At 51.3% G+C, this 15000-nt stretch overlaps 1 protein-coding gene across 4 annotated transcripts in view; it reads right to left on the reverse strand.

The window, feature by feature from the left end:
* rps6ka1 (ribosomal protein S6 kinase a, polypeptide 1) overlaps positions 1-15000 on the reverse strand; it is a 53968-nt gene that overhangs the window by 19502 nt on the left and 19466 nt on the right. The window contains exons 1-8 of one of the 4 annotated variants that reach the window (XM_035532989.2): positions 9304-11567; positions 4343-4459; positions 2419-2500; positions 988-1068; positions 787-866; positions 575-681; positions 233-270; positions 1-23 (exon numbers count right to left, since the gene is read on the reverse strand). The exon at positions 1-23 is cut by the window's left edge and continues 120 nt beyond it. In XM_035532989.2, the coding sequence (XP_035388882.2) occupies positions 1-23; positions 233-270; positions 575-681; positions 787-866; positions 988-1068; positions 2419-2500; positions 4343-4459; positions 9304-9588 (813 nt within the window). In that variant the 5' untranslated portion in view covers positions 9589-11567. Of the gene's footprint in view, positions 24-232; positions 271-574; positions 682-786; positions 867-987; positions 1069-2418; positions 2501-4342; positions 4460-7470; positions 7805-9303; positions 11568-15000 lie in introns of those variants that run through there. The other 3 variants (XM_035532987.2, XM_035532990.2, XM_035532988.2) reach the window with 3 other exon arrangements.

Below are 15000 nucleotides of genomic sequence, written 5' to 3' on the forward strand. Positions count from 1 at the left end.
GGCTTCTTTACACAGACCAAAGTCTACACACAGACCACAGCTCGTCAGCACACACACAGGAGATGCAGAAAGGCACAAGTAACCAGAGTGTGTGTGTGTGTGTGTGTGGACATTGTGTGTGTGTGTGTGTGTGTGTGGACATTGTGTGCGTGTGAGTATTGTGTGCGTGTGAGTGAGTGAGTGTGAGTGGACATTGTGTGCGTGTGTATGTGTGTGTGTGTGTGTGTGTTACCTGTGAGTTTGATATGTCCCTCTTCATCCAGTAGAATGCTGGGAAAGAGCAGCAAATTAGTAAACACACTCACACACACACACACAATGTCCACACACACACAGACACACACACACACACACACACACACACACACACACACACACACACACACACACACACACACACACTCTCATACACACACACTCACACTCACAATACTCACACGCACACAATGTCCACACACACACACACACACACACACACACTCTCATACACACACACTCACACTCACAATACTCACACGCACACAATGTCCACACACACACTCACACACACACACATACTACTTGTGCTCAGTACTTCTCAGGTTTGAGGTCTCTGTAGATGATGCCCAGAGTGTGGAGATGATCCAAGCCCAGAGCCAGCTCCGCCAGGTAGAACTTCACATCCTCCTCCGTGAACATCACCTGACACGTGACACACACACGGATACTCAGTACTGACTCCCTACCAATGTAGTGGGGTGTTCAGTACTGATGGGTTCAGTAGTGGGGTGTTCACTACTGATGTACCTCCTTGGACAGTCTGGTGAAGAGGTCTCCTCCCCGTAGAAAGTCCAGAATCAAATACAGTTTACCCTCTGTCTGAAAGGCTGTTCACACACACACACACACACACACACACACACACACACACACACACACAGTCTTAAAACTTTTGGCCATGACTGTACGCACCATAATGGAGTCTTATCACAAACACACATTACGCACCGTAGTGGAGTTTGACCACAAACGGATGGTTGACCTCGGCGAGAATGTTCCTCTCCATCTTGGTGCGGACACGATCCCGCACTGCCATGCGGAAGCAGCGCAAGGAAAAGGGAAAGAACCAAAAAAACCAGAAAAGAAGTGAATAACCTCGGACACATCGGGAAGTGTGTGTGCTTCCTGGGAACTGACGGTGTCGCTAACCCAGGTACGCAGCCCTGTTGACCTCCACCATGCAAAGCCAGTACCACAACACCTGAAGGATGCAATCACAGGCTCCTTGCTTTAGTTGGGTATGGTGTGCTGCTGCAGTAACCACCACAGGAGATCTAATGGATTTAGGTCAATGAGACCTTAGAAAACAGTCCCTCCAAACACCCTGCACTGCCCGTACGGGGCCACAGGATGTAGTCGGTTTTTTTTCTCCAGTAGCACTCACATACAAATCTGCGGACATCATACTGGAGAATAAAAAGACAACATAATGTGCTACTGCTCATCACAACAGCCTGGCACAACAAACAGAAACAAACAATTAACCAATTAACCCATGAAGCAATGAAACAGCACCACTACAGATACAGAGAGAGGCCTTGGCTATGTCCTACTGAGACAACCTGGGCACACGTCCTGCACTGGAGAAGTGAAGATGAGGAGGAGTGTGTGTGGAGAAGTGAACAAGGAAGAGACGACCAGGGCAGAGTGGTACTGTAGAGATGATGATGAGGAGGAGGAGTGTGTGTGTGTGTGTGTGAGAAATCTCTAGAAATAAACCAAAATTAGAAACATGCAAAACCATCCACTCAGCCAAGAAAATCTCTCAAACAGAGAGACATAAATGAGCACAAGTGCTATAGTGGACAAATGAATGAACGAACGAACGAATAGCAAGAGAGAGAAGAAAGAAGAAAAGCGAAACAGAGAAAGACAAACAGATGTAAACCACACACGCGCGCACACACACGCACGCACACGCACACACGCACGCGCACACACGCACGCACGCACGCACGCGCATGCACGCGCACACGCACACGCACACACGCACGCACACGCACGCACGCACACGCACGCACACAGCTTTGCATCCTGCAAGCAAACAACTGACAGAAGTGAAGAGACAAACAACAGAAGGTAAAGACGACTGAAAGAACATGACAGAGAAACCACTGAGAGGAAGCAGCACCAGCACACATCACACAGGGTGCACACGAGGTGAGCAGATCTGACAGGGGGTCTTATTTATGGGAAACAGTGTGTGTGTGTGTGTGTGTGAGTGTGAGAGAGAGAGAGAGAGACCGATTGCCAAAGCCAAAGGTGTGTCTGTGCGTAGGAAAGAACGTTATTGTGTGCTTTGTGTTTCCGTGGGTACACGGAAGGGCTGTGGTAAGTGAATATAGATATAGATGGGGTGTGTGTGAGACCTCTCCCTACCTTTAAGTGTGGCTTTTCTAAGGACCTTCATGGCATAAAGCTGGTTACTATCAGGTGGTGTGACCTTCCGTACCAGAAACACCTGTACATAAACACAAACACAGGGAAGACATGCATGTACGCACGCACGCACCAAAAAGGGCTTAAGAGTTGGCTTATAATGTGTTTAAGTGTGCTTTTTGTGAGAATGCTTGTTTATGTTCATCAGTTATTGTGCACATACATTTGTGTCTTCGTATGCAAGTTCACAGCTTAAATGAGTCCATCTGCGCCCTAGCCCCCTACATCTGCGCCCTAGCCCCCTACATCTGCCCCCTAGCCCCCTACATCTGCCCCCTAGCCCCCTACATCTGCGCCCTAGCCCCCTACATCTGCCCCCTAGCCCCCTACATCTGCGCCCTAGCCCCCTACATATCTGCCCCCTAGCCCCCTACATATCTGCCCCCTAGCCCCCTACATATCTGCCCCCTAGCCCCCTACATATCTGCCCCCTAGCCCCCTACATCTGCCCCCTAGCCCCCTACATCTGCCCCCTAGCCCCCTACATCTGCCCCCTAGCCCCCTACATCTGCACCCTAGCCCCCTACATCTGCGCCCTAGCCCCCTACATCTGCCCCCTAGCCCCCTACATCTGCGCCCTAGCCCCCTACATATCTGCCCCCTAGCCCCCTACATATCTGCCCCCTAGCCCCCTACATATCTGCCCCCTAGCCCCCTACATATCTGCCCCCTAGCCCCCTACATCTGCCCCCTAGCCCCCTACATCTGCACCCTTGCCCCCTACATCTGCCCCCTAGCCCCCTACATCTGCACCCTAGCCCCCTACATCTGCCCCCTAGCCCCCTACATATCTGCCCCCTAGCCCCCTACATCTGCCCCCTAGCCCCCTACATCTGCGCCCTAGCCCCCTACATATCTGCCCCCTAGCCCCCTACATATCTGCCCCCTAGCCCCCTACATATCTGCCCCCTAGCCCCCTACATCTGCCCCCTAGCCCCCTACATCTGCGCCCTAGCCCCCTACATATCTGCCCCCTAGCCCCCTACATATCTGCCCCCTAGCCCCCTACATATCTGCCCCCTAGCCCCCTACATATCTGCCCCCTAGCCCCCTACATCTGCCCCCTAGCCCCCTACATCTGCCCCCTAGCCCCCTACATCTGCCCCTAACCCCCTACATCTGCACCCTAGCCCCCTACATCTGCACCCTAGCCCCCTACATCTGCACCCTACATCTACACCCTAGCCCCCTACATCTGCCCCTAGCCCCCTACATCTGCACCCTTGCCCCCTACATCTGCCCCCTAGCCCCCTACATCTGCACCCTAGCCCCCTACATCTGCCCCCTAGCCCAATACATCTGCACCCTAGCCCCCTACATCTGCACCCTAGCCCCCATACATCTGCCCCCTAGCCCCCTACATCTGCCCCCTAGCCCCCTACATCTGCCCCCTAGCCCCCTACATCTGCCCCCTAGATCTGCGCCCTAGCCCCCTACATCTGCCCCCTAGCCCCCTACATCTGCGCCCTAGCCCCCTACATCTGCGCCCTAACCCCCTACATCTGCCCCCTAACCCCCTACATCTGCCCCCTAACCCCCTACATCTGCACCCTAACCCCCTACATCTGCACCCTAACCCCCTAAATCTGCGCCCTAGCCCAATACATCTGCACCCTAACCCCCTACATATCTGCCCCCTAGCCCCCTACATCTGCACCCTAGCCCCCTACATCTGCACCCTAGCCCCCTACATCTGCACCCTAACCATTTGGTGAATCAAACTCAAAACTCTCCCAGAGAGCCAGAGTGGCTACAGGTACCAGCAACTGACCCGCCCCAACCAGTGTATCTACAAATACCAGTGCCTGACGTGGTCTTGCCAGAGAGAACTGTCTGTTGGTAATTAAGAACGTTTTATCCTCACCTTCCCGAATGAGCCTTGGCCGAGAACCTTGAGCAGCTCAAACTGGGAGGGGTCGGCTCTCTCTGCCCCCTCCTTAACCACATGTGTGATGTTGATCTCCTTGATGACAGCATCTTCCTGTGACAGGGAAAAAAACCCCCAGAATAATCTCACCGCAGATGATGCCGTCGAGGTCATCGATGTTCTTTCATGGCTAATTAACAAGTACAGGCAACACCAATTCGAAGAAAACCCAACCCCCGCCTCTTATCTGCGTTAAACTTCTCATTTCCCTCGAACTGGTACGGCAGAAACCCCCCCCGCCGATGCACAACGATCCAGGACGTTTCAGACAACAGTCTAGTCAACGGTTCAGTCTCTCCTGCTCCAACGCACCTGATTCAGATCGTGAATCAGCAGTCAGGACAAAACAAGGAACCTGGGGCTCGGACCCAACCTGCGGTCTGCCGTGGGAATGACAAGCTGCATGACATTTGGGGGGGTGTCACATCTTCCAGTTAGCGCTACTGAGACCGTGTGACCGGTCAGAGCATGCGTGCTATAGATTCCTGCTACATGAACACTGCCCAAACCAATCCTGCAGGGTCTCGTGTAGTAGAGAAACGCAGCACGTTTTTAGATGGCGGTGTTTACTGAGCTGTGTGATGGTTTATGTGAGTTCAGAAAGTGGAGTGGTTTGTGTACATGCGTTTTGGTGTGTGTTAGAGACAGAAACACAAGGCAGAGTGAAAGTGGGCATGAGAGAGACAGAGTGAGAGACAGAAAGTGAGTTAGAGAAAGAATAACAGTAATATTTGTAGCTTTGTTGGTTTTGTTAAAAAGCTTTTGATTCTGTTTGCCATACCAGACTATTTTATAAAATTCTCAAATGTGGTGCAGGAGATAGAAATTTGATGATGTCATTTAGTTTATGCTTGAATAATAAAAACACAGAACAAAACTTGGCCAACCAAAGAAGCAAATCCTTCCCTCAGGGACGTGGTGCAGCTAGAGTCCTCTTCTGTTTGATGTTTACAGAAATGAGGGCGAAGTGTTCCTGGAACAGCCTACAGCCGCGGACTCGCCCTCAACACCACAGAAGTGACACTTCCGTTCTGTGGGAAGATTTGCTGATACGGACCCCCCAGAACAAGGGCTAAAGTAGAAGCTGGATCTGCCGGGGCGGTTCTGGCAGAACAGGGCCCTGATGGTCAGTATGGACAAAACGTTGCAGTCTTTCAGAAAAAAAAAAAACAGGCACCTTTTCAGTGTAGGAAATGCTACCCTAGAGCATCCTGGTCTGTCGTGGAGGCTACGCTGGAGGAGAACGCTACCCTAGAACATCCATGACTGTGCACTAAAGGACAAATTGCAAAGAGCATTTTTTATATAATCAGAAATAAAGTCTACAAAATAAACATCCCAATTACAGTTTGGTGCAAAACATCTGATGGTCTCATTACACATATTGCACTGTTTGGAGCCGAGTTATGGGGTCTAAGCAGTACACACGACTACAATAGATGGGACAAGATTCCCTGGGAGTCCCTGCAGAAATACACTAAACGCTCATAGAACATCTGGAACAATGACACCAAAACTCCATCTAAATTACAGACCCATCGGGCCCTCAACAGAGAATACGAGAATGATCAGAACATCTCTACATCGTCAGAGATCCACGGCAGACTCAGTGACCACAGTCTGACCAGAGAATCAGGCAGATACAAAACGATCCGGGCTGTCCAGAGTGAGGGAAACAGGGACGTCCAGACAGACCTGCGTCTTCTGCTCCGCTGGAAAATGCTCACAGGATTCCCCAAAGTTTCACAGTAAATTGAAATACTCTCAAATTTTGAAACTCTCTCCCAATCTAAAAAAGTCTGAACTTGAGAGCACTGGTGTGTCTCACGGATGGAGGAACAAGTTGAAAGAGGAACTCCACTTTACCGAGCCATTACGAGAAACAGCATAGTGGTATCAAAACCACCGCATTAATTATATATATATACACATACACACACACACACACACATATATATATATACATACACACACACACACACACACACACACACACACACACACACACACACACACACACATATATACACACACACACACACACACACACATATATACACACACACACACACATACATATATACACACACACACACACACACACACACACACACACACACACACACACACACATACACACTGCATTAATGATGATGGTAGTATCGAGACCAGCAGCCGGGGTCAAACTGTCAGGACACGTTCCTGTCCATACCAGACAGCTCCACTTCAGCGTGACGTCTTTCTTATTCCTATGTGCGCATGAGCTGGGAGGATTCTGAACCCGGCACTGTTACCAACTGTTCTGAACCAGAGAGCCCACCAGGAACCCCGCAGGGACGACGCCGACATCCAGAGAGTTTGTGCTTTCACTCGGCTTTCTGACAATGACCTGGGTGGAATGCAATGTCTCCGAGACCCTCCGGACTGTGGTCACCCTCTGGACCCTCCGGACTGTGGTCACCCTCCAGACTGTGGTCTTTCTCCCAAAGTTACTTCCTCCCAGGGTTTTTTTTCCCTCCCGATCTCCACCGTCACCTTCAGTTTGCACATCAGGGATCCAAATCCAAACACCTGCAAAGCTGCTGTGTGATACTCGTGCAGTAAAAAGCACAGTAGGAATTAATCTGGGACGACTTCAGTCACCCTGGTCAAGGTGTCAGCCGAGATGTGGTCACCAGGCGGCGCTCCGTCTCTCTGGCGTGTGTGCAGTGGGCAGAGGACGCCTGAGACTTGCACCCTACGGATCCAGGTGCTGTCTCCGTGGTAACCCTGCTAGCTGCAGATACGTGTGTGGGGGAAGCCCGTCGTCTGTCTGTGTGTGTGTGCAGGGTTCACGTTCACACACAATGTGCTGAAACAGGGATCTTTTAAAGCAAACCCACATGGTGGATAGTACACCAACTCTAACGAAGTGTACGGTTGTCCAAAAGCAGACAACTCCAGGCTGACTTACACAACACACACTCACACACCGTCACAGAGCCATAACTGAGCAAAGAAAACCATCCTGACAGCGGCTAAAAGTGCTAATCTGTGTGTGTGTGTGTGTGTGTGCGCGTGCGCACCAACCGTCCACTGTCCCTGGTCCGTTGTGGAGGCTACGCTGGGGGAGTTCCTGCTGCCATCTGCGTCGCCGTGGGGACGCGCGGCGTTGCCGGGTGATTTGCCCTGTGGCCGGCGGAACAGGTAGAGTGCCAACACCTGCAGTGCATTCAACTTCCTGTTCCTGCTCTCGCACTCCTTCCTGTCCCTGTCCATGGGGAGCGGCCCTGCAGCGTGAGGAACAGCCCGGGCCGCGCCGGCCAGAGCGACGGGACGTGTGTGCGTGTGTGGCTGACGCTGTGTGTCTGCATGCCCGAATGAGATGTGAGCTGACGTGAGACAGGAAGGAAGAGAGAGAGAGAGAGAGAAAGAGAGAGAGAGAGAAAGAGAGAGAGAAATCTCTCTCTCTCTCTCTCTCTCTCTCTCTCTCTCTCTCTCTCTCTCTCTCTCTCTCTCTCTCTTTCTCTCTCTCTCTCTCTCTCTCATCTTTGAGAGGGCAGGACAGGTCTGTGTCCACTACCCATCCTGGCATGCTTTGGTCACTTCATGTGTTTAACAGAGGCTCTGGCTCTGGATGGGGCAGACGCGGTGCGCCACCTGCAGGTGGAGGGGAGACGCTGCCGATGTTCTCCTCCACCCAGCTGATGTCTGCCTGCTTCTGCATAGGGCTAGCAGACACGTGCACCATGAGGATCACATGACCCCACAACTTGTTTCTTTCTTTATGTAACTCTGTTGACTCTCACACACACACACACACACACACACACACACACAGTCTTGTTTCCCTTCTCGACTGATCCATTCAGCCAAACACAGCACAGCAACAGGTGGTCACATATGCATTGACATTACTGCCCTGCCAGGGCCACACCCCCCAAGGACCACGCCCCTGGCACTTTCAGCAGAAAGAGGTGGCTCCTCCCACCTCATCTTGCTCAAGTTTCCTGTTTCCTGTTTCACCACAGCCTGAGCTCTGGTTGACAAGGGGACTTCCTGCCATAACCGCGACTCTCGCACCTACCCCAGCTGTTTGGGGCAGATACCACCACGTCTGCCTCACCAAACACACCCTGAGAGTCTTCAGGTGGGCAGACGTCCCGGTGAGCATGAGACCACCACTGCCTAGTCATGTAACTGGTCATATGATCGCGAGGAAGACCCGATAATCATCTTGCTTGCTGAGTGTTAATCTTAATCTAAATACAGGAAAAAAAAACAAAACACCTGACAACACACATAACCAGCAGAGCAAAACACAAACACCTGAACGCCTGAACACAAACAGCTGTGGAAGGCTGTCCTTCCTTCATCCTTTCCTTGACCACTAGACACAGGAAATCCAGACAGAAATACGGAGAACCCGAATCCACGTTAGTTCAGGCAGAAAGGAGGTTGGCTAACCACCAATGCCACCGGGAAAAAGGTCGAAAAAGAGAAAACGGTTCTCTTCCAAAGACTCGCAGTGCCTATCCGGTCGACTCTCTTAGAGACGTGCATGTGCTCACTGCGATTGCCAGGTAGCGGAGCAGCGTGGAATGCGGCAAGTATTAAACAGGTGAGGTGTTCTCAGGTCACAGGAAGAAAAGCCCCAGGTGCTTCCTGTCACCCAGACCAGCGCAGCACTGACCAACCAAACCAGCCCCCCCGACACAAATACGCAAACAAACAGTCTTACTCGGTCCCTAATATACATCAAACACATGGATCAGGAAAGATGAAAACCTCTCCCTCTTTCTTCTCTTCCCTGCTTTTACATCAATGCCCTCCCTCCCTACCTCTCTCTCCCTCCCTCCCTCTCTCCCTCTCTCTCCCTCCCTCTCTCTCTGCGGAGGAACGGAGCAGTCTAGACTTGCCTGATACATGCGTTGCTTGGGGCGGAAGATGTGTCTCCACACGTCCATGCTCACGGCACGGGCCACAGGCCGAGCACGAAACAGCACACACACACACACACACACACACACACACACACACACACACACACACACACACACACACACACACACACACACACACGGGCGGATCAAAATAGCGAAATGCAAAATGAGCACAAATAGCTGTGTGCGTGTGCGTGTGAGAGAGCGAGAGAGAGAAGGAGAGAGGAAACAGCAGGCCTCTCTAAGGAAGTCGTAAGTCATGAGCCAACTTGTCCAGTAACCAGGAACACACAGACCCACACACAAACACGCCCCCACAAACAACCACACACACACACACAACCCACATCACAGGTGCGCGCGTGCGCGTGCCCGCGTGTGTGTGCGCGCGTGCAGGTGTGTGTATGAAAGCTCTTGTACTAGAGGAATGAATAACGTTTTTGTCTTTCTACAGGTGTGCATGATTGCTGCCAAACTGTGCAAAATATGTAAACAGTATACCCACACACGCATGCACACACACACTTGTTGCATTAAGGGGGGGGCTAGACTCTTTGAACGGGAACCAAGTGGACATGAATATGTAAAATACCCTCATTACCTCTGTGAATAAACATGAGCCATGTAAATGAGACGGAAGGTAAAGTGTCTGGCTCAGAAGAGGCAAACGGCATTGCAGTTCTGCTGTGGACCACTAGAGGTCGCCAGCAGCGCATCACTGTAAGGCAAAAGACAAACCACACTCATACTTCCCTCCTCAGTCTGGGATATGAAGAGCTAGCAGAGGAATGACGGGAGAGAAGATCCCTGATTACCTTCTGATGACTGAGCCAGAGAGCTGGCTGCAGGAATGACAAACATCCAGAGAGGAAGAGAGAAAGCAGGAAACGCAACCATGTTTCGGCACCGACATCCCAAACCCAGTGTTTTCACACATTTCCGTGATTCCATGTTCTGACACCTGCCTCTCCTCCATCAGCACTCATTTCTCACTCCGAGGTACGCCTCCCCACCCCGGTCCACCCCACAGCTGTCTGGTCTGCTTTATTCGGCCGTCCATCAGCCAGCACCTCTGATGCATCATCTGCTTTCAAACCTGGGCCGTCTCACTCTGCTGAGTCATTGTTTTGCATTCACACGTACACGTCTGTTAAACGTACCAGACCTGTTGGGGTGGTTTCGTTGCGCTTCATTTGAGGTCTGGTCTCGGGCCACTTTGTGGTTTTGGGACCATTTATAGCACTTAATCTTCACGGGTCGAACATGCGAACATTGAACACTCGTGAAATTGTCATCGTCTTTAAATTACTTTTAATTTAATTGTCACTGGAATTGTCATGGCCGGGACGAAACATCAGGAGCATGAAAAAGAGTTTTCCTCCCCAGAATTCTAGAAACTGGTTTACATTTAAAGTTCACTTGCGCTGAAAAAGCATGGCGGGTGAAATACAGGTGGACCACTTCCTGGTTCACGTAAAACCCCCTGGCGTGACAGGAAGAACACTGGGCTGGGTCGACCTGCGCGTCTAGCTTGACAAACAGATCATGAACCGAAGCGGTGGGGTATTCGAACGCCACACGCAGGGCAAATATAAAGCACAGGGCTCCAGGGGTTTGCACCGTCGCCCTGGCAACACAGAGAAACCGCACATCAGGGGTTTGACCCAGGATGCAATGCTCGCACCCAAACTTCTCCAACTGGTCATCAAACGCACCTGTGACCCCTCTCCTGCTGCTATTAGGACTGAGGGGGCGTCTACTCATCGACCGGATCACCAGTCCAGAATTCCCTTCCAAATGTACGAGAAACACACACGCAAGCCACGTTCACTGATGTTTCTTTACCTCTCATTAATTTAGGTAAATTCAGATCTCATGCCAATGATTTCAGATCTTGTTAATGCTCAAATCTCGATGCGTCCATCAGTGATCGTCTCATTTCAAGCTGATGATTGTCATGGCAACATGTGATCAATACCACTCACGTTGGGGGTGCAAAAGGTCAGAGCTGCATGCGGGTTGTGTAACGTCACCACGATAACGCACGTCAGGAAACGTCGTGGCATTCCAGACAGAAGGACAGAGGAAATTATGTCATCGCGCTTACTGAGATACTCGAGGCGTAAAGATCTCTGTCCTTTCACGCTCCCTTCATTCACACAGTAATCTCTCTCTCTCTCTCACACACGCACGCACGCACACAAACACACACACACACGTTTTTTGTGAACTGAATGAATTACTCAGACAGGAGCTGACCAATCCGCAGTTCTGGCTGGGATTGGACCGCTGTGATTGGCTGATTTCTGTGGCAGTGTGATGTAATCCTTCGGCACGTGAACGACTGGATGGCAAAAATTCCCACAGGATCATGAATGAAGAACTCAGAGGGGGTGAGAGTGAGTGTGTGTGTGTGTGTGTGTGTGTGTGTGTGTGTGTGTGTGAGAGAGAGAGAGAGATAACCATTGTGATAAGGATGAGCAGTCACCATGACAACACGCAGGTCTTTGAAAGTAGGAGCATCAGAGACATACTCACACACCCACACACAAAGAGAGAGGGAGAGAGAGAGAGAGAGAGAGAGAGGGAGGGAGGGAGGAAAAATGTATTGTAAGGTATTGTTTACTACACTGATGTTGGCTGCTCCTATGTTGCCTAACTAGTACTTATTGCTTATTGTACTGACTGTTGTCTGTTATGGAGTTTATGTGTTTCATGCTTCTAGTCATCAGCAGTGATTCCTGTATTTCTACAGTATTCTAGTTCACTGGTATGTTGAACTCTAACCTACTGTACTAGGATGTATTCTATGAGGAAATGACAAAGCACTTTTGTAAGTCGCTCTGGATAAGAGTCTGATAAATGTAAATTTGCAAAAACAGAATAATATAAACATTTAACTGTGCAAACATGTTTAAATCAGGTTCTAAAACAATACGCTGAGTTTGTCTTTTAACTTAAAATAACGTAAAGGAAACTAAACCATGTGGCTACTGTCAACTTCCTTTGGCAGACGAGTGAACGTGTGGACCACACTAGACAGACGACTGAATGTGTGAGAGAGACGAGTAAATGCGTGGCCCACGTGAGAGAGACGAGTAAATGCGTGGCCCACGTGAGAGAGACGAGTAAATGCGTGGCCCACGTGAGAGAGACGAGTAAATGCGTGGCCCACGTGAGAGAGACGAGTAAATGCGTGGCCCACGTGAGAGAGACGAGTAAATGCGTGGCCCACGTGAGAGAGACGAGTAAATGCGTGGCCCACGTGAGAGAGACGAGTAAATGCGTGGCCCACGTGAGAGAGACGAGTAAATGCGTGGCCCACGTGAGAGAGACGAGTAAATGCGTGGCCCACGTGAGAGAGACGAGTAAATGCGTGGCCCACGTGAGAGAGACGAGTAAATGCGTGGCCCACGTGAGAGAGACGAGTAAATGCGTGGCCCACGTGAGAGAGACGAGTAAATGCGTGGCCCACGTGAGAGAGACGAGTAAATGCGTGGCCCACGTGAGAGAGACGAGTAAATGCGTGGCCCACGTGAGACAGACGAGTGAACGTTTGCATGCATGCCAAAAACCGCAGACTGACTGGCCGTCGTCATGTTTACTTGACGCTTTCTGCCTGTGAGAGACTGTCCATGCTGCAAAAAAACGCCACAGGCTACTACTATACAGTCGTGCGGAGACGCTGTGTGTCACGTGGGAGTTGGCCACCAGTAAGAGAGGTGCAAGACTTCCCTCCGTCCACGAAGGTTACTGAATGCGGCAGCTCCAGCCAAAACCGTCGGTGCGTTGTCTTTTGAAGGATTTGATGACCTCGGGTCTTCTAGCCGATGGATGTTGGGAGTAGGGGTGATATCCGCTGCGTTGTCTTTGAGATGGGAGCGGGACACGGTCTCCACGTCAGGTCCATGGACACGGTGATGCGCAGGAACTTGAGCGACTCCACAGTAGAAACCACAGAGCTGCTGACGGAGGGGGTCCACCATACAACTGCAGGTGGTGTCGACTGCTACAGGACCCCAGGACCCCAGTCGGCAGCCCCGGAGACGCAATCCCTGGCGTCCAGACTGCAGCGGAGGGGCGGGAGGACGCGACCTCACAGTAGCCCTGTACCGGCGCACCGAGCATCTTGCGTTTTCCTGGCCGCGCCTGCCGAGTCCGGGGAGGGGGTGAGTTTGCTCCAGGTGGCTTTTCGGCAGGTGCAGACAGTTTTGCTTCTCTCTTCTGATCCCTTTCTCAAGCCGGCACTTCCTGGGCTTCCTTGTATGGCGTGACCACTTCCTCCCTGACCCGGTTTCTGCTCCGCTCCCCGGCGGGTCGTCGTGGTGGCAGACGCCTCCGTGTGACGTCACGGTGTGCGAGCAGTTGTCCAGGCTCGTTCCTGTCCGCGTCCTGTCTGTGAGATCCGCAACGTCTCGAGCGCCCTCAACCGTGGTAATAACAGGCTGTACGTTGGAACTGGGTGGACGAGCGTGGTGTGAGACTGGTGTGAGACGTGACGTGCCGTTTGTGCTCGGACAGTTCCTCTGTCTCCCAGGACAACGAGACGCGAGTCTGGGTTCTCCTTTCACTTCCATTGTCTGAATGTTGAGGTGCTTCTCAAACTGGCCAGGCTGATCACGGATCCTGACAGTAGATGCTCCATAGCTCAGGTGTGCGACACACCACAGACAAGATTAACAAACAAAAACCAAAGCAACAGGAAAACGCAACAGAGAGAGAGAGCTAATGATCCACAGTGCCATCTTAGGATCTGAGAGAGAGAGAGAGCGCGCGCATGTGTGTGTGTGTTGGGCTTAATGAATTCCACCTCTCCACTGTTATCACTGTTTAACCAACATCATGCATTCATCAGGGCGGTAGTCACACAGACTGCATGTGTGTTATAAGCACCTGTGGGTCCAAAGTGCAGCATATTGGGAAAATGCATTCAGTGATGAACAGTAATAACCCTTTTGCTCTGAACCTCCACAACCTGATCTGGTCCAGAGTTCACAGTGACACACAGGGCCAAAAGATACGGCACACACACTCCAACACGGCACAAGTCCAGGGAAGCAATTTGGTTTTGCATTTTTCAAAAATACCTTTTAAAATTTTATCCAGAATATCGGAACATTAAAGCAACCTGGGAAAGTGCCTCAGACACACAATGAGCTCACGTCATGTGAACGGCTCACGTGAGGGGCAAGGCCACGTGACACGCGGTCATCTTCAGCAAACAGAACCCAGAGCAGAGGCCTCACACACACACACACACACACACACAGAGAGCCCAGAGGCCTTACACACAGGTCGAGGGTTGTGGCACACGCTGTTCATTACAGCTGAACTGTCAGGCTGTACACGCTGCACACTGGACACGCGGAGAGACCTTCACGCCTGGATGACCCCTCTCATTTCTTCAGGGCTATAATGGCTGTCACAGAGACGTGTGTGTGTGTGAGTGTGAGAGAGAGAGAGAGAGAGAGAGAGAGAGAGAGAGAGAGAGAGAGGGAGGGAGAGAGAGAGAGAGAGAGAGGGAGAGAGAGAGAGAGAGAGAGAGAGGGAGAGAGAGAGAGAGAGTCTTTGGATAGCAGGGCTACAATCAGAGCTGACGGATGTTTAATAGCAGTCTGATTTAGAACCTAAAACAGAACTACAGGATGGAAGTGTGAGAGAGAGAGAGAGAGA

The sequence above is a fragment of the Electrophorus electricus genome, chromosome 10, assembly GCF_041902795.1.
Source record: "Electrophorus electricus isolate QZ-2024a chromosome 10, ASM4190279v1, whole genome shotgun sequence".
Taxonomy (NCBI): domain Eukaryota; kingdom Metazoa; phylum Chordata; class Actinopteri; order Gymnotiformes; family Gymnotidae; genus Electrophorus; species Electrophorus electricus.